A 27,684-nucleotide genomic window follows, 5' to 3' on the forward strand; every position below is an offset into this window, starting at 1 on the left:
GTGCGTACCGGTAAAAGGGAGAGAAGGGAAAAGAGGACAAACGGACAGCGTTCCAGCTTTTGAAGGGTCCCCCACGCACGTGCGTCAAACGCCACGTTCTGCGCCTGCGCAGCCTTTGCGCGGAACGCTACGGGCTCCTGCGAAATGTAGTTCCCCAGGTGAGCTACGCTCAGGGGCCTTCTGGGGAATAACAGGTAGCCCACATCCTAAGTCTACAAATGCCCTGGGGAAAAGACCAGCTGGTGACGCTGACTGCTTCTGCAGAAGCCCCAGGATTTTAGGCCACGCCACCTCTGTTTCCAGAGAACATGCCTTCTCTCTGATCACACTCTGCTCTTTAGGGACGTTATCTAGTGACCCAAACACGTTTCTACTAGCTAAGTACTCTTTTCCCGTCATGCAAAACAAACCACCACGTGTTCTATGGCTCTGGCTCCCTCACTGCTGTCCCAACATACAGAACCGATTCACCCACTAACCGGGCCTGGGTTTTCTTCTTTCAACTATTTTCCTATGGAGTCAGATGTAGGGGAGAGGTGTGTGTAAACAGGGAGGTGGCGTAAAAATCCGGGTGACCAGTACCATGCTTGTGCCTAACCTGAATGTTCACTTTTATTACTCACGGGCAAACACAAAGCACGGATTGCCATCTACAAACCCCAAAGTGACCCTTGGAACTGAAGGAACATGTCTGCATCACCACTGCCAATCATTCCTTGTGGGTACACTAGGCACGGGGCAGAGGATGAAACCTGCCTCCTGCCCTATTGGAAATACCACGTCATGGCATCCGAAGTAGCACGCATTGGGAAAATATAAGCTAACAGCCCAGAATATAACTATGATATATCACATTATAAATATAACAACTATGCTATCAACAGGTCAGCAGCTTCCTGGGATACACAAGTCCAGCTACTTTGCATGGATGAAGCTGGTCACACACCAGGGGAGGCGCCTACACCCGGGCGGCTGAAGGTAACGCCTGACAGCTGCAGCTTACGCTGTGTCCTCTCCACTATGCGGTAAATTCCTACGAAGAATGCAGATGCCACTAGCTGAACATTCTCTGTGAACCAGCTACCTCGCTGCCTCCCAAGGGACCTATGAGATGGACTTAGGAGCTGTGGTTCTTCTGGAAAAGATGCACATGCGTGTGTGCACACGTGCACACACACACACACACTCCTCTATCCATGACGGCTTAATTCTACCATGCTGCACAGTTAGTAAAATATCTTTCTTACCATCCCCAGAGAATGAAAGCTGGCCGGTATGTCCAATGACACCATTCCTTAAACAACTGTTATCGTGCTGATAAAACATGGTCATCTTACGAAACATCTGGGAGGGGTTATAACACACAAAGGAAGTCAGATAAACTAGAACACGCCTGCAACCTATTCCCAAGCAGGAAGACTGGGAAGCCAAAGGCATCCCTGGCTATGTAAGACTCTGACTTAAAGTAAAAATAAGAAGAATCTAAGAATGGTAAGAAAGGCTGGCTAATGACCCAAATGGCCACTAAGCCTCTGACCTAAGGGAGGGTCTCCTGGATTTCTTGGCTGGCAGGACCTGGTGGACACACAGGCAGGAGCCTGGGCGCTCCCTCTCCCTCTCTCGACATGGTCTCACCACATATCAGACGAGGCTGGCTTCAAACTCATAGAAATCTATCTACCTCTGCTTCCCAGGTACTGGGATTAAGTGTGTGCCACCGTACCTAGACTTATAATTCTTACTGTGAAAGCTTTATGAAGAAAAAATTGTTCACAAAATACTTACAAGCCTTAAATCACTTTCTGCAAGGAATCTGTTTTAGAGACTGGGTCTTGTTAAATAGGCTCAAGCTTGACCTCCTCCCAGTGTGTGCCACCTGCCTAGCTTCTACAGGGCCTTTACTTCAGGGTTTGCTATCATCCTCTTGTACCTGGGAAGCAGGCAGCTCCCTGGAGGACAGAGACCCTCTTCACCTCCATTCTCAGCAGCAGATTGCCAAGTCACAGTATAAAGCTGGAGATGCTAGTAAAACCAAACCAGACCAGAAAATAGACTTTATTTTTACATGTACAAATGTTGACTTAAATTTTAACAATTAAGAAAATATACAAACCAGTCTCAATGCAAAAGTGAAACAACCACAGTCCGCCAGAGTGGTGACAACTCATCCCAGGAACCCGACCTTTGGCCTCTTGGGCCCCAGGCTTTCTTCCTTGTGCAGAACGCTCTGCAAGGACATGTGCAGCACCTTGCCCACTCGCTTGCTGCTCTGCAGACAACAGGGACGGACAGAGAGTTGGAGAATGTTATTCTAAGATGCGTTACATCTGTTTATGCTGTGGAACATTTAATGATGCAAAGATGTGTTGCATTCTTTTATAGTCCATTGTTTAGCTCTGTGAAGCTGTGTTGCTTTGCCTGTCTAAAACACCTGATCAGTCTAACAAAGAGTTGACTAGTCAATAGGTAGGCAGGAGAGAGAAACAGGTAGGGCTGGCGGGCACAGAGAATAAATGAGAGAGAGAAGATCAGGGAGTGCAAAAAGGAGAAGACAGCAGGGGCCAGCCACCAAGCCACCCAGCCACCAAGCCACCCAGCCACCCGGCCACCCAGCCACACCCAGCCACCCAGCTACACAGCCACCCAGCCACCCAGCCACCAAGCCACCCAGCCACACAGCCACCTAGCCACCAAGCCACCCAGCCACCCGGCTACACAGCCACACAGCCACCCAGCCACCCGACTACACAGCCACCCATCCACACAGCCACCCAGCAAGAGTACGCAGTAAAGAGAGGCATACAGAATAAAGAAAGATAAAAGCCCAGAGGCAAAAGGTAGACAGAATAATTTAAGAAAAGTTGGCTAGAAACAAGCCAAGCTAAGGCCAGGCATTCATAAGTAAGAAGAAGACTCCATGTTTTCATTTGGGAGCTTGGTGATGGGCCCCCCAAAACCAAAGAGTAAAACAAAACAAAGTCTGTAAGAGAGGTCCCCACTGGTGAGGCATGCACTGACCAGAAGCTCCCCTGCTTGCCAGCCTGCCCAACACACACACTTGTCTGCATCACTGACATTTTTGAGCAGCTTTTCATTTCCCCCACAAGTTAGACACACATTCCACTGAGCTACACCCTAGCTCACCCGAGAACTTTCAATGAATACAAAATGAACCATAAATCCCAATAGCATCATGGTTACATCTGGAGATCCTCTACACACACAAATAAAGCACTGAGGGCCAGAAAAGACTGCCAACTGTCAATGTTCCCGCTGCCACAACAAACAGCCACACTGCCAACCAAACCTGGCTGAGGCACACTGCCTTATAATAAGGCAAAGAACTCTCCTGCTGACGAAGGAGCAGAGACCAACCAGGCCATCTGAATAAGCCATTCCTAACTCACCTGGCACCAGACCCCCAGGCACAAGTGTGGTGATATCTTGCTTGTGCTTTAACAAATAAAGCTTGCCTGAAGATCAGAGTGTGGAGCTAGCCACATTAGTTAGCCATAGATGCCAGGCAGTGGTGGCACACACTTTTAACCAGCAATCAGGAGACAGAGGCAGATAGATCTCTGTGAGTTCAAGGCGACCCTGGGCTACAGGAGATTAAATCAGTCTAAAAAAGGATTAGCCAGGGGCTGGAGAGATGGCTCAGCGGTGAAGAGCATCGCCTGCTCTTCCAAAGGTCCTGAGTTCAATTCCCAGCAACCACATAGTAGCTTACAACCATCTGTAATGAGGTCTGGTGTCCTCTTCTGGCCTGCACACATACAAGCAGACAGAATATTGTATATATAATAAATCAATAAATACTTAAAAAAAAAAAAAGAATTAGCCAATCAGTAGTGGCTCACACCTCAGCACTAGGGAGGCAGAGACAGGAACGAGTATGGCTGGGCCGAGAGAGGAGTAGGGCGGGAGGAGACAGGAGCTCAGGGAATTCGGTCTGAGGATTCAGTAGGGGTAACAACTACTGGCTGGCTGCTCTATTTCTCTGATCTTTCAGCATCTACCCTGATATCTGACTCCAGGATTTTATTATTAAAAACAATTAGAATTGGTGCTACACACAGGTGCTCAGGGGTTTGACGTGAGGTCAGACTACCTTCTAGTTCAATAATTAGCAGTCTCACAACAGGCAGCCAAATCTCTGTGAGTTAGAGACCAGCCTGGTCTACAGAGCTAGTTCAAGCTAAGTTCTAGTTCAAAAATAAAAAATCTCACAACAAAAAGCAAAAAAAAAAAAAAAAAAAAAAAAAAAAAGACTAAATGAACACGTATAGAATGTACCAAAGGTCCCCCAAACAAAATCTTTATTATCCTATCTTCAGGTTCATGAATCATTTTAAGACTTACAATGCACCAGCCAGGTGGTAGTGGCACACACTCGTTTTGTTTTGTTTTGTTTTTTGAGACAGGGTTTCTCTGTAGCTTTGGAGCCTCTCCTGGAACTAGCTCACGAAGACCAGGCTGGCCTTGAACTCACAAAGATCTGACTGCCTCTGCCTCCCAAGTCCTGGGATTAAAGGCACAGCCACCACCGCCCAGCAGCACACACTCTTGATTCCAGGTAGGCAGAGGTAAGTGGACCTCTGTGAGTTCCAGGCCAGCCAGGGCTACACAGAGAAACTTGTCTCCAAAAAAAACAACAAAGAATACTATGCACCACCCCAAATCTCCATGGCAAGCTCTGAATGCTCCCATAGCCTTTGCTGTGACTCTGCTACTATACTGGATTGCAGTGCCAAAGAGAGAGACACCAGGCATATACCAGCCCCAGGCCGGTCACAACCGGTCACAACCCATCACAACCTTTGTGTCTATCCTGGCCCGCCGTGACTGTCATGCAGGGTGAGTCTCTAGGCACGACTACTTAAGAAAAGTTATTGGGGACTGGAGTTCAGATTCCCAGCACCCAGTAACCACTGGGCACATGTGTAGCACACCTGTGATCTCAGCTCACAGGGAGCCGGCAGGACAGGGCATCCCTAGAACAGCTGGATGGGCACATGTGTAGCACACCTGTGATCTCAGCTCACAGGGAGCCGGACAGGGCATCCCTAGAACAGCTGGATGGCTTAGATTGCTTGGACTGATGAGCTCTGGGCTGGAGTGAGAGATTCTGCCCCTATACATGCGGTGGAGAATGGCTGAGGACTCCTTTGTCAATCTCTGGTTGCCACGTGAATGCACACGTATGTGCACAAGCACCTCCCCACATGTGTGCCCACACAACATGAAAACACAAACTAGAAGGATATCCAATTCTGTGAAATAGGAGGTCTGATTACTTATGCAAGTGAAGGTGGAGAAAGATGAGGAGAGGTGGGGGCAAGGACAACAGGGGTGGAGAGCAGAGGCCTCAGTCTGCAGTGCTCCTCAGAGGTTCCCACTCAACCTCCGGGCAGTCAGAACAGTCACAGCCAACGGCTCCCTGAGCCAAGTTTGCAGGCCTCACTCCCAGTCAGGGAAACCTATGCTCAGCTCACTGATGGAGCTAACTTCCCAACCACCTTGAAGCCCTGGCCCTAAGCTCATGGCAAAGACAGGCTGACGGTCCTGGAGGCACAGCCACAGCACTCCAGAGAGATCTGCTGATCCTTTCTATGCCTCAGGTTCTTCATCTCAAACAGTATGAACTGTGAGGGTAACAGATCGGGAAGAACACTAAGGACAGTCCTGGCATGCAGTGCACAATAAAGCTTTGCTATTGTTTAAAACATCCAGACGAAGTGAGCCCTCTCTAAGGAAAGGTGTGAGCTCCTCTTGTCTAAAGGGGTCCTTTGGAGGGGGGAGGGTCCTACAGCATGTAGAGAAACCCAAACCTAGGCTGCTGAGAAGAGCAGAGAACAAGAGCTGACAGGCACAGACAACATGTCAGCCGAGGACACACCAGCTCTCCCCCGGCCCTTCATATCCTCAGAGCAGCTCAGGCAGTCATCCTTCCCACCCTGGGGGACCCCTGGATGCAGAAGCCTGCGTAAGAAAGCTATGAGCTATGGATGGAGCACAGCATAGAATGTTCCCCCACAGGAGGCCTTGTGTAAAGAATAAACTAAGATAAGTGAACGCAGCTGAGAGCAAGGGCATGAAGGGAAAGCCCCAGCACGCCCACACTGTCTCTGTGGGAGGAATATTCTCGGCTCTTTCACAAGGTGGATTCCCTCCTTGTACTGGTGTTTGCTTACGCTAACTGTAAACGTCACATCATGTTTTGTTCACTTTAATATCAAAGGACAAGTGCTCTGTGTATACTACTCTTGAGCTCAAATGCCTGGAGTCCTGGCATGCACGTCTTTAGAAAATCCTTTACTCCTCAGAGACAGCCTTGCTGGCCAAGGGACGGGTTATGCCTGGGACAAGGCACACTGCCTGATATGTCCTTTCATGTGGAGGCCAGAGGTCAGCATCACTCTTCCCCTTCGTTTCTGAGACAGGGCCTCTCACTGAAGGTGAAGCTCACCTAACTGGTTAGAGGAGCTGGCCAATGAGCCCCCAGATCTACCTGTCTCTGCCTCCCAGTACTAGGATTACAGGCACCTGTCCAGCTCCACTCCACTCATTGAGCCATCTTCTCACCCGTCCCCAGAGCGTCTCACCTGACGCTTGCTAGTTCTCCCCAACACCTCCAGGTTGTGGAGAACCTGAGAGAGGTCGCTCCTTAGTGCTGTTCTCATCTACACTCTTTTTGGAAGGGACAGGAATTCAGTTCCTCATCTTGTGATAATTATGTTGATTCTTTACATGGTCAAAGTCAATATTCTCAGACCAAAATGCAGCCACTGGGGATTAGAGGAGAGACTTGCTGAAGATAAAACAGTTACTGGCAGGGCCCTCTGCTCTCCCAGGTCCAGGCTGGGGTCCTGGGTGTGAATGGGGAAGACACATGGAAAATGAAGAGTGGGAAGCAGTGAGCTCCCCTAGCCGGGCTTGCCCAGCACCATGGCCTTACCTCCATCATTTCAAAGATGCTCTCGGGATCCAGGCTTCCCTTGCCCACTTTCCTCATGCATGTCACGACTCCCTTGCTGGTCACTGACACTAACAAGCTGGCCAAGGAGCAGGCTTCCTCTTGAAGTGTGGCATCTACCACATGCCGACAGCCAATCTGCAAGATAAGGGCTTCTTAGAACACACGCAAGCACCAGGCGGTGGCGCACGCCTTTAGTCCCAGCACTCGGGAGGCAGAGGCAGGCGGATGTCTACAAGAGCTAGCTCCAGGACAGGGTTCCAAAGGTACAGAGAAACCCTGTCTCAAAAAATCAAAAACCAAAACACATGTGAATGCTACATCAGAGATCCCAGAGTCCCCTGACACAAAGTCTACAAAGACTGCATATGCACGGCTCATTCCAGATCTTATTTTAAATTCTGCCCATCTGAAAATTGCTGGAACATTGTTAACTGTTAATGCAGTCCATTGTGTGAATAATATAATAAAAAGACAAAATGGAAACAAGGGAGATGGGAGCACAGTCATCAGGACAGAGGCCACGAGGCTTTCCAACAGGGGACAGAGGTGAGAGATGCGTATGTGCGGCCATGTTACATCTTGTTCACTCCAACAGTGAATCCAGAGAGCCATGCTAAGGGACGGGCAAAATGATGTCATCCTCCAGAGCTAGGTTCAGTCCCAACACCCTATGAACATTTCTTTACAGTCCCAGTTCTCAAAGGACTTTCAGTGGAAACAAATGACTGAAACTTGGCTTTTGCTTTGTTTTGTTTTGGAACAAGGTCTTGCTGTGTAGCCCTGACCAGGTACTTGTTATATAGGCTAGGGTGGTCTCAAGCTGGTAGTGGTCCTCTGGTCCCCACCTACTGAGTCCCGGAATTAATAAACTTGAGCCACCACACCCGGCTCAGTTTCGTTTTTACATAACGAGTCTCTTGTGGAATCAGTCACAAGCCCAGCCAACACAGGCCTGAGGCTATGGTAGATGTCAGGCTCTGCAAACCTCAGGGCTCTGTGGGAACCATACTTGACTTGACATGTGATACCTAGGGCTGGCCCTAAGCCCCCAGTTCCTGTATGTGGACATCGGGGTGCACAGAGGACACTGTTTGGGAATGTACAGCGTTCAGCTGCCTTGGACTCTGGGGCAGAGGAGTTAGGGAAAATGAGTTAGTAGTGAGATTCCGTGCAGGGTCTGCAGAGGGAGTGTGGCAGCCCCACTGCTGATGTAGCAGCTTTCTCTTGGGAACTCCTCAGATGATGCTTCTAATGGAACGGAATTATGAGATCTGGGTTACACCTACATCTATATGGTTTGTACAACTACAACCTCTCAGCCTGTGAAGGCATCTCAACAGGCCAGGGTTGGAGGAGGCCCACCACCCCACAGAAGGCAAAAATGCTAAAAGACAAGCTCACACCTTGCACAGGGTGACGGTACAGGGGACATTCTCTACACTCAGTCGCATGCAGTCATAAGGATCGTCAGACAGTTCGATGTCCTTTGCCCCCTCTTCATCCTCCAGAACGCGAACCCTTGGTATCCTGGAAATAGAGGCACAATTAAAATGTTCATCTACTGGAAGGAGGAAGCATAACTTTTTTTGAGAACAGGAGTTGAAATTCCCATCTTACAAGCAGGAGTTTCACTAACTCCATCTTGTTTTCATCCTTACCACCTGTCAAAGAGTAAGGCTAGAGCTTCCATGTCAGGGGCCTGGAGTACTAAGTAATATCCTATCTGACCTGGACAGTAAGCATTTGAAATGGGATTGCTATGTCAAAAAAGAAGCCTGCACACGCGTGCGTACACGCACACACGTGCATACACACACACACTGGGGGAAAGGAGGGAGGGAAAGGGGGAAGGTGTATGGAAAGACAACACAGTGGGGCAAAGGGTTGGGGAGGACAGCTGAGTGGCATATGCTCGTTCAGAGGGCTCCATGTACAAAGGCCTTTCCATCCTCTAAGGGCATCATGGGGTCACTGCTCTTTGTTGCTTGGGGGTGAGATTGACAGCTGTTCAGTATCTGGGTACCTAGGCTTCACAGGCTGGCATCAATTTTCCTAGAACGCCCTCACAGCAAACAGCTTCCCCAATGCCTGGCACCCACGGGAACCGGCTAGTCAAGCAGACTCATCCCATTTTAAGCTGCTTCTGATGACAAGCCCCTTGCTCCTTCCCTTTTTTGACAAAGCCCAGGCGCTGGTTGCTGCTGGTGGGATCTAGCACACAGAGTCTCATCAGGGTGGAGGGCACTACAGCTCCTGGTCTTATCAGAACTCCACCTTGCAAGCTCTTCTGTAAGTCTATGTTTTTACTTGTCCTGTAGTCGACACTTACAACAGAAAGGGTATAAAATCTGTGTTACACTGTCCATAACATGGGCACTGAAAACTAAAAACAGTGACCATTTGAGGTCTTCCCAGACATACCAGACACAATAGCCAAAATCAAACTAGAACAACCATCTAACAGGATGTGAAAGCTGCACTTAGTGAGTGCTTTTTCTTGTTAACAAGCCTCTGAAGATGCTGCTGTGTGTATTTTAATCTCCATGTTATAAGACTCAGGTTGTTCAACTTTCACCATTAAAAAACCATGTTCCAGAATAAATATATTTGCTCACTTACTCAAAGTTTTCTCTTTCTAGCAGCTTGTGCAGATGGTGTGCACAAGTTTACACATGTGCAGAGGTCAGAGGACCTCAGGTATCTTCTTTGCTCTCACCTTATTTTCCTGACAGGGTCTTTCATCAGAACCCTAAGCTTGCTGACTCCACTAGCCAGGCTGGCCGGGACTGCTATGGATCCTCTCTCATCTCTGCCTTCCCAGCAAAGGATTACAGGTGTGTGCCCTGGGAACTGAACTAAGGTTCCTTAGCCCTTTACTAACTCAGCTACTACGACAGCCTCAATCACTTTACCCAGGATACCTCAGGAAATGAACTCCCACCCACCCATCCACCCACCCACCCACATTTCCTCAGCTGCCAGACTCTCTTTAGACATAATAAAGAAATGTCAACACAAATCTTAGATCCCTGTGTGTGTGTGTGTGTTCACAGTCTTATTTATGAAGAAACCACAGGGGGGGAACCATTGTCTGTAACACAAACCAAGTTGCTCCCCTCCTAGAACATCCATACATACCCGAGGAATGTGTGAGCACCTGCTCTGTGCTATTGCTCGGTGCTACGGACAGAAGGGAGGAGACACGAGAAACTGAAAGGCAACTCTGAGGGCCCATCCTGTAACAGGCAGACTACCTGAAGCCACTGTATGCGTCTCTGGTTTCCTAATACGGTTTACATGGTACACGCTTACCAATGAAATCAATAAAAAAATAAAAAATAAACAAAAATATCCATATCTTACTTAGTTTTAGTTTACAAAATCTCTTTCCTGGAGCTTAACATTTTAGACAGTACGATTCCTTGTAAGTTCTCCGCAGGCCCACAGGACTGATCTTTAGGGAGACTCACCTTGTATTGAAGAGAGCAGCCTTCACAGCAATGGAAATAGCATCAAACAAATTCCCACCACATTCCAGCAGCTGAGAGAGGCACAGAGAGGAAAGAAAAAGTCAGCATTAATTATCATGAAGCATTAACCCAGCTAAGAAACAGATTCCTAGGTCATGCTGAATGCATATTAAAAAAAAAAAGACATGAGCCCAGGTATGACGGTTAATATCTATAATCCCAGGAGGCAGTGGCAGGGGGATCTCTGTGAGTTTGAGGCCAGCCTGGTTTACAAAGTGAGTCCCAGGATAGCCAGGACTACATAATGAGACTCTGCCTCAAAACAAACAAAACAAAAAACAAACCACAACAACAAAACCCATAAATTAATCAATTAACTAAAATAAGAAGGTGGGCTGCTCTCCGTGGCTAGCCCAAACAATGAGGAGCGTGAATGCCCCCTAACTACGGTGCTGCTAGTCCACAGCTGCAGTTACACAGGCACACATGCAAGGTCTAATGTTCTCACAAGCAGGAGGGTCAGCACCTCAGCAGTAGCTGACTTGATCTTGCCCCAGACGACTCCCAGCTGCACCCCCGCCTCACTTCGGCCTTCACTCTCGGATAACTGACAAAGGATACTGCATGTACGGGGCAGGGACTCCTCCAGCATGTGAGTAACGAGACAATGCCCAGTGCTCAGACCTGCACCACTCCATGTTGTACAGGATTATGAGCACCCAGGTAGACTCTCGCAGGTGAGAGCAGAGCACACCTCACAGGGAAGCAGCAAATCTGCCCTCCCAAGAGGCCTCTGTCTGAGGTTCTGAGAAAAAAAGCCGACGGCCAGACTCCTCACAGAGATGGAGAAGTCACGAATCTCTTTCTGGTTTTGATGGGCATGACATTTCATATATTTGTGCAATATCATCCCTCCCGAGAAAAACCCTTAACTACACTGAAGGGGAACCCACAGTTCTTCCTGACAATACAGCACAGCAAGTCTTGTTATTACTATTCATGGAACCTAAAAATACCGAGCAGCAGTGATTTCAGGTGATTATCTATGTCCTAGTCAGAAAAACAGAAACAGGGTATTCAGAACCTATTGTATGTTCCAGCCTCCCTAGATCCTGGCTCAGTCCTCCCAGAGAGGCCAAGCACAGGCACTAACACTGGCTGAGTTCTTTCCTCCTTCTCCTTCTTCTTTTGGTTTTGTTTTTTCAAGGCAGGGTTTCTCTGTGTAGCCCTGGCTATCCTGAAATCCACTCTGTAGACCAGATTATCCTGGAACTCAGAGACCACCTGCCTCTGCCTCCCGAGTGCTGGGGTTAAAGGTGTGGCCACTACTGCCTGGCAAGCTCTTTACTTCTGTAGGCCTCTTTTTTCCACTATCAGAGACGACAGTTTGGTCCCTTTCTTCTTTAGGTCTCTAGTGTCTACTCAGAGAGCTTATCATTCCACACAAAGTGCCAACTTGCTAAACTCTGACATGTCTGGTACCTTCCAGGAGATCCTTGTTTTTAATTCCCTGATAACTCCTATGAGTAATCTTAGGTATAACTCTGCTATGACTACAATGTTATTATAGAATGGTGTTATGTGTACCACTTACTAATGCTCTGTATTCATCTTGTAAATAAAAGATTACGGGAGACTACCTCTTCCCAAATAATCCAACGGTGGAGGCTGAAAACACTTCCCCAGGAGGAGGAAAGAAGCCAGCAGGTCCTCAACAAGGGTGGTGCCGGGCGGGGACAGCAGGTGACTCACCAGCACGTCCACGTAGAGGACCCAGCAGTGCTCCCGAGGACTGATGCAGAGGGACCTCAGGTCTATGCTACTCTTGTTGTTGAATATCCGGTACAGGGTGTTAGCGATCTCGGTGCCAAGGTCATCACCTCCTCGCCCTTCAAATTCTGGGGTAGCATTGGCTGAACTACACAAGACAGCAACAGAAAAGCTGTGTGAGTCTCTACCAACACAAGGAACTTGTTCTCCGTGGAAGGCTGGAGAGCCGGCACAAAGAATACCACCAGGGGAAAAGGCAGAGAGCTGCCCTGTCCTGCATAAGGCAGAAGGGAAAAAAGAAGTCGCTGAGATGAGAGAAGATATTAGCTACTTGGGCCTACAGGTACGTGCAGTGACCTAGCCCGGTACTGGGCCCTGCACCCATCAGTGGGTGACAGGCTTTCAGGCAGACGCCTTCTTCAGCCAAGGAGGAAGAGACTGGGGTAATGTGAACCTCAGCTGGTAATGAGCACTTATCTTCAGAGTAAAATGAACACTCATCTCAGGCTGGCCTGTGGAGCTGGGAAGTCTCATGACTGTGGCGTGTGGCTCAGAGTGGTCTCACCCTCCACACCCTGGCTTTCAGGGCAGCATCAGTGTCAGACCGGGACCTATGACCGCAGGACACGGTTGACCTGTTAAGTATCTGTATTTGACGTCACCTGTATTTTTTAGGAAGGAAAACACTCCTTTTTGGACTCTTGATACTTACTACGCCCAATTACCTCAACAAGAGTTCACATGCACCACTCGGGCACGACTCAAAGGCATTATAGGACTTTCTGAGAGTCTTGCACTGACACAAAGCAGCCTATTAAGTCTGTGAGGTAAGTAAACATTACTCACCATGTAATAGGAAAGGTAAGGGGCAGCTGCTTCAGCGCAGACTTGACAAAGTCAACTGCAGAAGTTTCCTGACTCCTGGAAATCAGCTGGAAGGGATCAGCTCACGCTAGCACAGGACACTGGAGACTGGGAAAGTTGGGTGGGGGTGGTAGTGGGATATATGTGGATAAATATCTCTTATTCCTGGAGGGCCGACAAGTTTCAGACCCCAGGAAAGTAGCTATCAAAGCAGCAAGAGAAAAGCGGGCTCTGGGAAAGCAACAGCAGCATGGGCCCACGCACCTACTTAATGATGGAAGGGATCTTGCTCAGTGACACAGTCTAAGAGAGAATCCCAGCATAGCATTTATTGTAGAACTCGGTTACCTGCTCTTTCCTTTACTATTAGCAAGCAGTAGCCAAATTTAAAAACATGGAGAAGTTTCACTGCTGCCATAGCAACGTAGTGATTTCCAAAACTTCTTGTCAACCTTAGCTACAGCAGTGAAAATAGTTCTGTTGAGGAGAAACAGCCAAGACCAAGGACGGCACCTTTGCACAGCCAGCAGCATCCATCCTGTTTCTAATCTCAACACCAAGCAGTCAACATTAGATCCTATGTTCCCTACGTGCACAAACCAATCAGAGATGCTTGTCCTCAGGGCTTGTTTGCCGAATGCAGCAGGCACATGTCCAACTTCCCAGTCCCTGGGCAAAGCAGTAATCTATGGCCCTGGGAGCCGTTCACAGCTCCCCCAGTTCATCTGCCCACAAAGCCAGGCCCCATTGTTTCTTTAGGACTAAGCTAACTTGAAGAAAACTTTACCCATTTTGAGCAACATTTTATTTTCGAACATTTCATTCTTTTAGCATAGTTCACAATCAGGTAGAGAGGAAGATTAGAGATTCTGCAACCATGGCCCAGTACTATCTGCAGGGCCCCTAGCTGATAACAGGAGGTGAGAGAGAGAGAGAGAGAGAGAGAGAGAGAGAGAGAGAGAGAGAGAGAGAGAGAGAGAGAGAGAGGAGTTAAGTGTTCAGCACGGGAAACACAGCGCATGCTTTGGGCAGCACAGAAAAGCCAGGAAGGGCCTGGAGATGGTTCAATGGTTAAGAATATTGGCCGCTCTTCCAGAAGACTCAGGTTTAGCCAGGCATGGTGACACATGCATTTAATCCTGGCACTTAGGAGGCAGAGGCAAGCGAATCTCCGAGTTCAAGGCTAACCTGGTCTATGTTTCTACAAACTGAGAATTTTAGGACACCCGAGACTATAGAGAGAAACCCTATCTCCAAAAACAAAAACAACAAAAAACCAACAGAAGGTTCTTTTCCTAGCACACACATAGCTGCTTACAAAAACCTGTAACTCCGGTCTCAGGGGATCTGACAACCTCTTCTGGTCTCCATGGAAGATGCATACTCATAAAATAAAAATGAAGGGGGTGGAGGCAGATTACATTCTGGCAATGAAGGACAGGCAGAGCAGAGATGAAGGTTCTATCCATCACTGGGGCTCCTAACACACAAGAGACCCTCTGCAACAGTTGAGCTGAGAGAAAAGGGCGACAGAGACCATCTCCAGTGACTAAAAACCAAATGCCTCACAGGTACTAGCCAGGGAATGGCACGCACCCAAACAAAGGGCCCACACAATAGTGAGCAACACATTCCACAAGAGAGACACTGGCATTTCCCAGGTCTGACTAAAGGCATGTTAATTCTCTGGTAGTGGAGTAGGATGGTACACACCTTTAATACCAGCACTCAAGAAGGTAGAGGCAAGTGACTGTGAATTTACGGCCAGCCTGGTTTCCAGACCAACCAGGGCTACATAGTTAGTAAGACCTTGTCTTTCTGGTTTTTCGAGACAGGATTTCTTAGTGCAGCCCTGGCTGTTCTTGAACTCAGAGGGCTGCCTACCTCTGCCTCCCAAGTGCTGGATCAAAGGTGTGTGCCCCACCACTTCCTGGCAAGACCTTATCTTTAAAAAAAAAAATCCTCTGGAAAAATAAAGCAGCACCACATAAAAGAAACTAGAACCTTTCAGGTGTCTGTGACCTAGGGCCCAGGAAGCATTTCTCCTCTTACAGGGAGGCAAACACAAACAACTTCACACGTGGTTACCATGTGCCATGCGCCACTCTGAGCACTTCAGCTGTACCAGGCCATTTCATCCTCACAGCCATCATAGGCAGGGCCAACTATCTGGTACTGGGGTTTCACAAATGCCAGGCAAGCTCTTTACCACTGAGCTACACCCTTAACCTTTGAAACTATTTAGATAATGAGCGTCAGACAGGTTGCATAACGTGCTGGAGGTCACACAGAGCCGACAGAGCTCAGGGTCTAACTCTGGCAGGCACTGTAGGCCTTACCTTGATGTGTCACTGTGGCTCAGCTGCCAGTATGATCTAAGATTGGCTTTGCCTGGGGCTTATATTTTGCCTCTGATAACAAATGGGTGTTCTAGGCATGGGACTTATTAGACCACGGATACAGTCAAAGAGAGAGTGAGTGAGAGAAAAAGAGAGAGAGAAAATACATACATACAAAGGCTGGTCATGCCAGGCTTCTGCTTACATGTATCATCACAGCAGATCATAAAATCAAATGCTATTAGTTACCAAACCAACTCAAACCCTCCATAAAGCCAGTCCCTCTCCCAGAGCAGCTGGAAGAACATGGGTCCTCCCAGATCTCCACCCTCTGACTCATCCCCTCTACTTGGTTCCTGCTGCCTGCACTTCTAATGCTTAACTGGAGTAGGGTGAGATCGAAGCTAGGTCTACTTGCAGTGAGACTCCTGACTCTGGGCCCACATCGCTCCCTTGTCATTAATATAGCCTGAAAATCTATGCGGCATACAGACAGGACAGGCTACTGGGAGAGTGGCTGACCCTGGCTGACTCTTGTGTGTGAGCACACTCATTTCTGAGACTGCAGAACCTCCCCTTTACATGGGGTGGCAAGAACAGCAGCACATTCTCAACCTTGCCTTAAAATCTGTTTCTGCCGATGATGCCATCAGCCCCAGAGACCGAGAACGGCCAACTCAATGGCGTTCTACGCCAATTCTCTGCTTTGTCACCGCCCCCAGCCCTTAGCCAAGAATGGGGCTCCCCTGACAGGCAAAGAACAGATACTCAATTCTACCCACCAGGTTTCCAAGACTGGTTCTGTGCTTGGGAAAAATACATGTGGTCATACCAAAACTCAGTTACGATCCCAAAGGGAAATAACAGACACTTGGCATGCTGAACCCAGGCATGACAAACATTCTCCTGGATTCCTCAAACAAAAGCCAAGCCTTTCCCAGGTCCAAAAGCTCAGATCAAAGTCAGCTGAGCAGTGTGTCTCAATGGGCTGCCACCTAGTGGCAGCTCAGACTGACATGCAGCCTACTGAATTCTTTCATCCTGGAAACCAACTTTTCTTAAAGAGTTCTCACTTGAAATGGACCTTTCTCAGTTACTACAAACAAGGCAAAGGCCCACAAAAAGGTTTGAGGTCCATTTTGTTTCCAGATTAGTGTCAGAGCAGCCTGGCATTGCTGCAGTCGGATTGGGTCAGGGTAGCTGGGGCCTTTCCAGTGAGCTGAGGCGGACCAAGGTCTTTCACCTTGGCAGGAAGGAGCATTACCTACCCGGGTCCATACTATCATCCCAAAGAGATAAACCTGAAGAGAGTGAGTTAGCAGAAAAGCAATCTGCTTTGAGAGACCAGGACAACTGAGAACTTAAACAATAAAAACCTGGAAGCTGCTGATAAGGAATTAAATCAAGCTGGGCCCAGAGTGGCAGGAGGGACTCCATGCCAACACCAATTATAATTCTTTCCTCCCCGTGGGGAGCAACTGCTACAGGCTGCAGATAGGAGCTCTCCAGCAGAGCTCTTCAGTGTGAGGAATACATACTGCCGAGCACGTCCACAGGCACCCAAGAGCTGGTTCTGTTTTCTAGGCAGCAAGAAAGGGACTGGCCTCCAGAGTCTCACGTGAGTTCTAGAACAGATGGCAGCCGCAGGGCCTGGCCGACTTCACTTCTGCATCAAATGGTTTTGTGACTCTTAAAGAGCCCAGCGCTGATGAGGGGGAACAAGGAACGGATTTACTTGTGTTACTGACCCTTCTCTGTTTCTGTCTTGTCTCCTCTGAGAATTTATTTATTTATTTATCTATTTTGAGTGACTAGGGAAGGAACCTAGTACCTCCCATATACTAGGCAAGAGTTTTATTACTTACTGATCTACAAACCTCAGCTCCTCACTGTAGATTCTAGGCAGGCCCTCTACCACTGAGCTATGCCCCCAACCCTCTTTTTACTTTATTTTTATTGATAGTAGAGTTGGAAGTTTTATTAAAGATATTTCAATATAGGCTTAATCATGGGGATTAGGAGAAAAAGACTAAGAGGAAAGGAAGGCACACCCAAGAGCACGGGTGTGACTGCCTCCAGGGCCAACCACGCTAGCGGAGCTGTGTAAATAAGCTAGGATCCGCTACCGTCCTGACAGGCTTCACAACTCCCTGGGAAGCGGAGCTCCGAGTGAGGTCCTCCGAGACTCAGAAAGGAGGAAAATAGACCAGCAGGCAGCCTTCGCAGCCAGCCAGTGAGGCTGCTTCATAAACTAAATCCTGAGAGGAAGCAGCTCAAACTTGGGAGTCACCCTGCTTTGACACCTAGGATAAGGAAGGGGCCAGCACAGCGGCTAAGTGGAGCCCCTTCCTCATATTCAGACACACAACACACAGTGAGATGAGTTCTCTGAATTCTGGCCAGAGGGATTCCACTTTGCAGCAAGCCATAGTATTTTTGCACATCATACTTTGGGGAGAACACTGTGATTCCCATGCTAGACAGTGTTTCCTGAGACCAGCAGAATCTCTGCTAAGAGCAAGGATGGTGCACACACAGACATAACTGTTTCGTTCTGTATCTAGGCTGTGTGAATCCACGGTCACCTCAACGTCAGGCATCTCTCTGGACTCAGGCTTGTATCGGTGTTGTCACAGACTTCAGTATAGATAAAACAGGATCTAGGCAAGAACAGGGCTAGTGACTCGGGGAAAATGCAGTCATCCACATCCTTCCACTCCGAGGCAAGCACCACTAACTCACTTTACTAGGGTGAACATGCACAAGCCGTGCTCTGGGCTGTCGCTGTGCGTCCCAGGGGTGAGAGGAACAGATCATCTTACATCTCCTGGAAAAAGCCGCACACCCAGAGTCCAGTGAAACCCTTCCTTCGCTGCACCCCAGCATGGGAGTACAGCACTCCTTATGATGCAGCCGGCATGTCGCCCAGGACTAGGAGGGCAGAAAACACGGGAGGAAAGGAAAGCAATTACAGCTCCTGTCTGTAAATAATGGGATTTGCAGATGAGGCCCGGAAGCCATTCTGCTTCCTGCAGCAGCAAAGCAGGCGATGGCACCACCGTCCACCCCACTGCAGGATGAGTCAGCCCCACGATAACCGACTGGAGACGGCAGGAGCTGGGGGTGGAGGAAGAGCTGAAGAAAACTGGCCAGAAAGAGGAACGGACAGTATTCCTCCCAAGCTCAACATCCTTAAACTGACTTCTACTGTAGGAGCAGAAAGAGCAAGAAACAGAGTCACATTTCTGGCCACCTGACCCTGGGCAGGCACCTCCTCTCTGTCTTTTTCTCACAGGGGTCCAGCGAGGACCAATTTTTGTGTTTGGAAATGAAGACAGGAAAATTAACTACCATACCAAGATGGGCCCACCTATGTGGCCACTGTGCCTAGACTTTGCTAATTGGTTCCATGCTTTCCTTCTAGGAGTCTGAGCCTATGTGACTGCACCTACTAAAAATCCTAGGTGAAAAATCTGAGTGGGAGAAATGTCCTAAGTCAGTTGCTGCATCTGCAAAGCTAGGACAAATTCCAGCCATGCTCACAACTATATGCTAAGTCCTATGGTCCCTCTAACCAGCCTCCACATGTGGAGGAGGTCTTAGGACCACAGGATATGCACACATCGAGACCTAGCAGAAGCCAAGAGGCGATCCTAAGAATGCTGCTCCAGAGGCAGTAGAAACGGGGAGAATGGAGCCTAAAAACGCAATAGCTAACTTTATTCAGAACATGAGAAAATGTCTACCCTGAGGGTTAAGAAGGTCACACGAGTAAAGCTCTTGGGAGTTCAAGCTATGTATAATCACAAGGACAAGTTGCACATGGCAAAAACACGTTTTTCCATAAAGTCATATAAACAAATAACAGTCAGTGGCAGTGAATAATCTGAAGTGAACTCACTCCCGCCCGCTACACCTGGGAGGCACTGACACACATTTCAAGAACAATTTTGTGTTTTTGAAGAAACTGAGGTCACAAGACTCTTGTCTAGTTTTCTTAGAGTTTTCTCACAGGACTTCATTCTTGGGCTGTGTTCCGACAAAGGCCTGCTTTGGTCAACACTAGTTCCTAGAACTAAAGCAGGGGCCATACAATAAAAAGTCCCAGCCCTTGGGGCTACAGAGTTGGCCCAGTGGTTAAGAGCACTTGTTGCTGTTGCAGGACCCAAGTTCGAGTCCCAGCATCTACAACCATTTGTAACGTTGGCTCCAGGGGTCTATTGTTCTCTTCTGGTCTCCAATGGCACCAGGCATCCAAGTGGTGCTTAGATACATACATGTGGGCAAACCACCCATACACATAAAACAAAATAAAAAATTCCCAAGTCCCAATTCTGGAAAGGGAAAAGAAATAAGGTTTCTGAATCTCACGAGAGTTGGTCACCGGCTAGGAGCTGCTCTGTTTTCACTTATCACCACGTGTAGGCCTCGCCCTTTTAGAGGAAGAGATTCAGGTATAGATTGAGGTCACACATTCTGGCCCAGGGCTGGACGCAGATACCACAGAGCCCTGGTTCTTCCCAGCACACTTGCTGCCAATACTATGGCCACTTTCCCAGCTCGCCAGGCTGTTTGACCCACCTGCCAAGCAAAACAAATGTTCTTTGCAGAGCAAGAGCAGGAAGAGACGCAGGGTATTGTGGATCAAATGATCCATATTTACCCTTGCTTGGTGCTTCCCAAAGTACCTTACCATTTACAACTTCACTTAACCCTCAGCAAGAGCCAGGAGATTAGAACAAGGTCAGGTACTTCTGCCTGGTGCTTTACAAGTGAGTAAATCCTTCCTAGGTAAATGAATGGCTGAACAAACCTGACCGTCACGCCCTGAATCTTCATCTTTCAATCTTTGCTTTTCCAATGGGAGTCAGAGATTGAACCCAATGCCTCCCACGTGCTATGCATCCCCGGCACTCCTCGTCCTCTCAAACCACCTGCACGGTACTGACCAGTCAACAAAGAACTCCAGGTAGCCTTCATTTGGCTTCTCCAGCTTCGGTGTCCCCATTTCTGCTTTCACTCCCACCAAGATGTCTGTATGACCCTGTAGACACATACAAGAGTCCTTGCTCAGAAACAACCACACTCCTCTTCCAGACAAGCACGGTGTTGTGGCTTGGGTTACGGGAGTCTGAGATGAGGGGTGCTTTGGATCTGGAGAGATGTGTTCTCCCAGTATGGCTTAAGGACTGGGTCTCCCCAGGACCAATGTCAGCAGGGCCTGTAACCAACCCTTAAGGCTTACCCATCTCTCCACCTGGGTATGAACAATGCCCACAGCACTTACCAGCTTGACTCTGGCAGACCCACTGGTGTTGGACACCACATCCGTCTCCACCTCCACACATCGGTAGTCCTCACAGCCGCGGCCATCCACCCGAAGGTCTTCCTAAGGGAACAGCAGCTTTCGGTTGTGATCCCATCTCAGACAGACTCCTTTCCTCCCCTAGAGAAATACAGTCAACTGCCATTTTTCTCAGGGGGTCACCCCAAATTCTGCCCTCACTATTACTAACAATACTACCAGGTTAATATAAGGAAGAGACTCAAGTGACTTATCCTTCACTTAATTTTGACAAAGCAATGGTTTCATGTCAGATGTGTCTGACCACAAAGGCCTGCCAGATTGGATGTACACAACACATGCATGAAAGCAAGCAAAATGGACAAAACAACAAAAAGTCACGCCACCCCTCTCCAAATCCTCAAGGCTATTCACCCCAAATTCAGTTCACAAGACCTGTTATGCACACCCTGAATACTTAACCTTCTAAAACGGTCAACACACTAAAGCAGGTGAGCTTGTTTCTGTGATTAGGTCACAACACAGCCCGTTCCCGCAGGCACTCTGAATGCTCTCCCAGCATTAGCTGAGGGGAACTCCCACTCAGTCCCCTGCAGCATTAGACGGCACCAGAGTGGCTATGTGCTGCCTGTCACCTCTGTCCAACTATTTGTTTCCCGTTGTCTCCAACAGCACAACTCACAGAAGTCCATCTCATGTTGGATTCTAATCTAATGTTTCTCACTCAATGCATGTTGGTCCCTTTAGGCTGGCTCTGTGCTCTCAACTCTTCCATATTTCTGACAACACAACATGTTGTGGCAATTGGTTAGCTTTCCCTTCCCCTTCCCCAGGGAGCCCTGGATCCTCTTACTGGCATAAAGAACACAACAAGCAGGATCTGGGTGCTAAGCTCACTGTTTCTAAACCTTCATGGCAAACAGAACTGGAAAACACACACACACACACACACACTAATTAACGCATTGTCATTTAGTTCACTACCTATCAAGAAGCTAAGAGTTCAAATCAATAGCTCACTTCCACCTAATGTTCATAGTTCATTCCAGACTTCATTTTTCTTTGTAAGTCTCTTCTGAGTTCCACTACGAAATCCCTGGAGGTGGAAGTAGGGAGCAACCTGGCTGTCATTATCTACCCCCAACTTCCATATACTCTCTCTCTCAGTATATACATTGTTTCAGGGCTGCTAACCACTCTTCCCATAGGAATCAACTTTGCAGTAGAGTACAGTCAGATACCATGTTTTTTTTGCTCTTACCTGTCTATGTCTATTGTTAGTTTTCATTTGTAACTCAAACTCATTTGCCACTATTTATATTTCAGTTTGGGTTCACTGAATGCTGGCTTCTCTTAATGACTTATTTACTCTTCCATGTGTATGGAATACCAGTGTAACATCCTTTGTTTTATCTGCACTATGTCCGCCACACACACCTCTTCTCACCTCTTTCCCATCCACCCTTGGTCTCTCATTTAGATCTAGTTTATCTTGTTTCTCTCTCTCTTTCTTCCTCCCTTCCTCCCTCCTCCCTCCCTCCTTTCTTCTTTCTTTTTTCGAGACAGGGTTTCTTAGTAGCTATAGAGCCTGTCCTGGAACTTGCTCTGTAGAGCAGGCTGGTCTTGAACTCACAGAGATCCTCCTGCCTCTGCCTCCTGAGTGCTGAGATTAAAGGTGTGTGCCACCACTGCCCGGCGTTATCTTGTGTTTTATCTATTCAAATGAGCAGATAATATTTTTTAACTGCTTTCTTTTAAAATTAAGCATTATTACAAAAAGCATACTTGTGTAAGTCTGGAATTTGGACCCTGTTATAGAAACAACTTGGCTTTCTTGTGATAATGATCTACTTTTGGGCAATAATTCCCTTTTCATATATGAAGGGTAGTATATCATTTTACATGTTATTTTTTTTAAAAATTTATTGTTACTTTACGTGTATGAGTGTTTTACCTGTGTACCACATGCAAGCCTGGTGCCCAGGGATGTTAGAAGGCAGCACTGAATTCTGGGAAGTAGTTAAATACGGTTGTAAGCAGCTGTGTGAGCTCTCTCCAAGAGTTGCAAGTACTCTTAACCTCTGAATCATCTTTCTAGTCCTTTAATGTTCTTTTTATACTTCTCTTTTTTCTTTTTTTTTTTTAAATATTTATTTATTTATTATGTATACAATGTTCTGTCTGTGTGTATGCCTGCAGGCCAGAAGAGGGCACCAGACATCATTATAGATGGTTGTGAGCCACCATGTGGTTGCTGGGAATTGAACTCAGGACCTTTGGAAGAGCAGGCAATGCTCTTAACCGCTGAGCCATCTCTCCAGCTCCCTATACTCCTCTTTTTTCAAACACACATTGCATACAATAAAATGCCCCAAACCATCTCATCGAGATCGTCCTCATTTTTCATAAACACCCTTGAAAGTATTTTTATTCTGAATTTTTAAAAATTAGATTCATTCACTTTATATCTGAGTCTTTTGCCTGCATGTGTGTCAGTATGTGAGCCATGTGTGTGCTTGGTGCCAGAGAAGGTCAGAAGAGGGCATCAGATCCTGGAGTTAGAGTGATGGGTGGCTGTGAACTGCCATGTAGGTGCTGGGAAGAGAACTCTGCAAGAGAAACAGGTGATCTTAATCACTGAGACATTCCTCTAGCCCACTTTAAGAAAAAGGAAAGGAAAGGAAAGGAAAGGAAAGGAAAGGAAAGGAAAGGAAAGGAAAGGAAAGGAAAGGAAAGGAAAGGAAAGGAAAAGGAAAATAGTTAACAAGGGGCTGGAGAGATGACCTGGTGATTAAGAGCACATACTGCTTCTCATACTGCCTCTCTAGACTGAGTAGGGTTCCCAGTACCCACATCAGGTGGCTCACAGGGAATCCAACGCTTCTGGCTTCTGCTGGCACCTGCACTCACTTGTGTATATAACCACACATATAATTAAAAATAACAATAAACTTCACCAGGTCCTCAAAGGGTTGATTCTCTAAAAGGAGAAGGGAAAACAAAGAAAGACTATTGCTCTTAAATATATGATTATCAATTCTTGTCTTTAAACTGTCGGGCTAACTGCCTATGTATCTGACTTTATTTTGAGAGGTTAAACAGAAAAAAAAAAACAAAACATTGCTGCATGCTCCCACCACACAATACTACACTGACCATCCGTCATATCTGCTTCAGCGTGTTAACCCTCTCGGCAACTTCTGAGAGGAATTAAAACACCTAAATCATGTGAAGTCCACGTGCAGCCACCTGCTCAACTCACTCTTTCACTAGAAGAAATCACTTGCATCGGGAGACATGTTTGGAGAGCAGCAGAATTTAATGTCTAGGAAAATGAGCCCTCAATGAGCTACTCTTTACTGCCACGTCTACTAACTTAGTGTCTTAAATCCCCCAGCCAGTGAGCAGGCTTTGAACTCAAGGCCAGAGTTCGTACCCACCACTCTACGCAGCCTGTACCTTCTCAAAGGGTCTCTCCGCTTAACAGTCAGCACAGACAACCTTCAGAGATGAGGTGGCCAGCTCTATGAGGTGGCCCTGATCAGGATGGGGCTGACTCTGAATGCAGCAGGCCACGCCATCAATCGCAGGGTTTCAAGGGCTGCCTTTAAAATGTCATCCTGTGACTTGATTCCACGTGGGGCGGTGTGGTCATCAGAAAACGGGACCTCACCGGACCGTGCCTCTCCATCCTCTAATAACCCTCAGCCTTCTAGGGAAGGCCAAGTGGACGAGTGAGCTGAATGAAAACTTACACGTTTTCCTTTCATGTTTAATGGATGTTCCAGTCTCTCCAAAGTAACGAAAACTGAAAGAAAACAACCTGTCCATGCATCACTGAACTAAGAGCACTTTTTAAAAAATGACTTTTCCTTATAAAATTCTGAGGGAAGTGTCTGGACCTGCCTGGCTTGGTTCAGCACCTGAAGCCTTACCATGCATTTTATTTATTTATTTATTTGCAGTCTGAGAAGCAAAGGGATCAATCTATCTATTGAATACTTAAGACAAGTCACCCAAGACTGAAGGCTCCAGTCAACAGGGAAGGAAACAGCTTCTGGGCATCATGATGACATGGACCCTGCCCTTCTCAGCCGGGACTGAAGCACCTTAGACTAGGGTTTTTTGGCTGCTGGGCTAGCTCCTGGAGACTTGCATAGCTATTACATTTGTCATTTTAACAACTCTGCTACCTGGATGTGGTACAAGGCAATTGGTGTTACTACTTCAACATACTCAAAGGCAACCCCTTCATCTTCCTTATTTTGACATGTCCAGTACCTCATCATTTCTTAACAGAGAACTGAGATTTAAGTGTTTTCTTAGTAGAAAATAACCTCATCTGGCCCGGCTTTGTGGGACCAGGCCCAAGAAATGCCAAGTAAAACTAGACAGCAACTGTTACTTCACTCTCCGATCCTCCTGAGCAGCTCTGCATCCCTTTGAAAAGATGTGGCCCAATAAGGTCACGGACTTTCTGTGCCATGGGTTTGCGAATAGAATGGGCAAAGGGCTAAAAAGGAAATGTGCTGGGGACTGGTTTCATTTCTGAATGGTCAGACTGAGTAGCTGACGGCTCTCAATCCTATCCTTGAAGACCAGACTCAGACATAAGCTAAAAGGTAAAGCCATAGAAAAGGAGCAGGAATACAGAAAACATCAGCCAAGCCGTCCTCCTCCAATAGCCAAGAACAAAGCAGTGAAACAGCTCAGACAGACCCCCAAGAGGAAAGTCTATGAAAGCCCAATCAACAGTCACGACCTAGTTTGGCTATGAGGTTACAGTTAAACCACTCAGTGGGACAGACAACGAATATCCCACGGGGCTTAGAGCTCTGGAGTGGCCACCTGAGTTACTACCCATCCTCAACAGGGCCAGCAGAGGTGAGTGTGTAATCCAAAGCATGCCACACCAAGGGTAACAAACCACTAGCAGCACAGACCAATTCTTTCAGTGGAACTGGATCTCTAGAGTTGTCCGGCTAGCCCAACATGGTGGCACACACCTTTAGTCCCAGCACTTAGGAGGCAGAGGCAGGTGGATCTCTATAAGTTCCAGGAGAGCCAAGGGTACATAGTGATACCCTGCCTCAAAAAAGTAAAGAGTTGTTAGGCCACAATGTGATACAGGGAATGGAGAAGCCACGTGAAATTAAAGGTACAGGGATGGGGGGGCAGATTTCACCAAGATGGAAGGGAAGCTGGGCACAAGTGGCCGCTGAGAAGGATACAGCTTGGGAAAGAAAAGCAGATGAATCACCAGGGCCAATCACTGCTTGTTATGGTTATTATCAAAGAGGGTGTTCTGCAGCTGGATGGAAGCTTCCCAACTCTTACAAGGAGCCTCCTTTTTCTTCAGGTCATTTAACAGTTCCTGTCAATTTGAAAGTTTAAATCCCAGCAGCTTTTAGTGCGGTCACCGTAATGACGTGGCGTGAATGGTTTAGGACAAAGCCACAATTCTGACAGGAAAAAAAAAAAAAAAAAAAAAAAAACCTGAAAGGGAGGCACCATTTCCCCCCAGGGCTGACCACCTTATTTTTACATCCCCCTCACAACACCATTCTGCATTTACCCCGCTGTTCCTAATCTTGAACTGAAAAGCTAATGAGTGGTGGGCTTGGATTTTATTAATCAGGTTTAATATGCAACCTATTGACTAAATATTGGCATTTCTACCCTATAAGGAGCACAGAAGAGACCAGAACGTCATAGGATTTTTAAAAAGACCGTGGCCGTCACTTGCATTACGGAGTTTAAATGGTGACACGTTGCTTTAATCTGCCGGCTACATCGCAAGATCAACTGCAGGGAGGAGGCTTGCATGATACCAGAGAGATGGTTGCCAGGTTAACCCTCTTCACCTCTTCCTCTTGAATGTCCAAAAGCAAGACTGGGTACACATCATGTATTCATGATAGCTACCCAGGAATCTAAGCTAAAACGACTACACTACTGTCTACCAGTCTCAGCCAGGTGATGATGGGGCATGCCTTCTGTCAAGGCAGAAGGGCGACGTGAGTCCCACAACAGCCTGGAATACAAAGACGCGACCCCCATTTTGCTCCCCCCCCCAAAAAAAAAACGAGAAAAGAAGGGCTGGGAATGGGGCTCGGTGTAGAACGCCTGCATAGCACGTACGAGACCATGACGATAAACTCCCAGCACCGCCAAAAGAACAAATCACTTCCCCACTCTTCCCTATTTGTCAGCAATACACACGGAGCAGTGCGACTTTTCTTGAGACTGGGTCTTGATAGCTCAGCTGGCTTTAAATTCCTGATTCTCTTGTCTCCACTTCCCAAGTGCTGGGATTACAGGAGCCAGCCACCAACACCTTCTGCATGCTAGGACAAGCTCTCCACTACTGAGCTGCGGTCCCTTCTCCACCCCCTCACCTCCCGCCACTCCCTTTTTGGAGGGGGGAGTGGAAGGGTTGCTGTTAGTTTATGTTTTGAAGGCCTTTCCCCTCGGATGCACGGCCTCCATCTCTCTCGGTACGAAGCCTGAAGACGTCCATCCACGGGCCGGGATTCCGGTTACTGGATCTCAGGCGCAGGCCCTTCAGCGCGTGGAGGCCATAAGGACATTCCTCCATTGAGCAGCAGCCTCAAGAGAGGCCCACCGCTCCCTGAAAAGCTAGGAATGAATCTCCATCCCGAGAGCTGTGGAAATCGAGGCATGCGGGATGCACTCTCGCCGCGGACCGCAGAGGCCTCGGCGCGTCGGTCTCGGCCACGCAGGCGCCCCGCACCTCCTCCCTGAGCGCTACGGCCTGCACCCGCGGCCGCTACCGCTACCTGCACTCCATGAACGATGTAGACCTTCTCAGCCTCGCTCAGCGACACCGACGCCATGCCGCTCCGCTCACCGTGCGCGCCGGCGCGTCATCAGCCTGCGCCCTTCCCCACGGTGCCCGCGCGTCATCGGCCCGCGCGGCGGCCGCTCCCGCAGCCG

The 27,684-nt window shown here is 47.9% G+C and overlaps 1 protein-coding gene across 1 annotated transcript; it reads right to left on the reverse strand.

Moving 5' to 3' along the window:
• Positions 1-2,026: 2,026 nt before the first annotated feature.
• Positions 2,027-27,663, reverse strand: Exosc7 (exosome component 7). Its single transcript, XM_050141684.1, has 8 exons — positions 27,528-27,663; positions 20,710-20,811; positions 20,372-20,466; positions 12,202-12,367; positions 10,450-10,520; positions 8,383-8,506; positions 6,959-7,114; positions 2,027-2,269 (listed from the first exon to the last, which is right to left on the reverse strand). The coding sequence occupies exons 1-8, from the start codon at positions 27,582-27,584 to the stop codon at positions 2,165-2,167; spliced, it is 876 nt and encodes a 291-aa protein (XP_049997641.1). The 5' UTR covers positions 27,585-27,663; the 3' UTR covers positions 2,027-2,164.
• Positions 27,664-27,684: the final 21 nt, after the last annotated feature.

This window comes from Alexandromys fortis, unplaced genomic scaffold (assembly GCF_014885135.2).
Source record: "Alexandromys fortis isolate MF-2015 unplaced genomic scaffold, M_Fortis_MF-2015_v1.1 scaffold_44, whole genome shotgun sequence".
In the NCBI taxonomy this organism is placed as follows: Eukaryota; Metazoa; Chordata; class Mammalia; order Rodentia; family Cricetidae; genus Alexandromys; species Alexandromys fortis.

What these genes read in the sequence shown, in the direction of transcription:
- Exosc7 (XM_050141684.1), bottom strand. Translation starts at nt 27,584, where the DNA reads ATGGCGTCGGTGTCGCTGAGCGAGGCTGAGAAGGTCTACATCGTTCAT. An exon ending in CTGGAGTTCTTTGTTGACTG is followed by an intron (nt 12,368 to 20,371) that starts GTCAGTACCGTG and finishes TGTCTTGTGTAG; the next exon opens with TTCAGCCAATGCTACCCCAG. An exon ending in TCCTCTACGTGGACGTGCTG is followed by an intron (nt 10,521 to 12,201) that starts GTGAGTCACCTG and finishes TGCCTCTCTCAG; the next exon opens with CTGCTGGAATGTGGTGGGAA.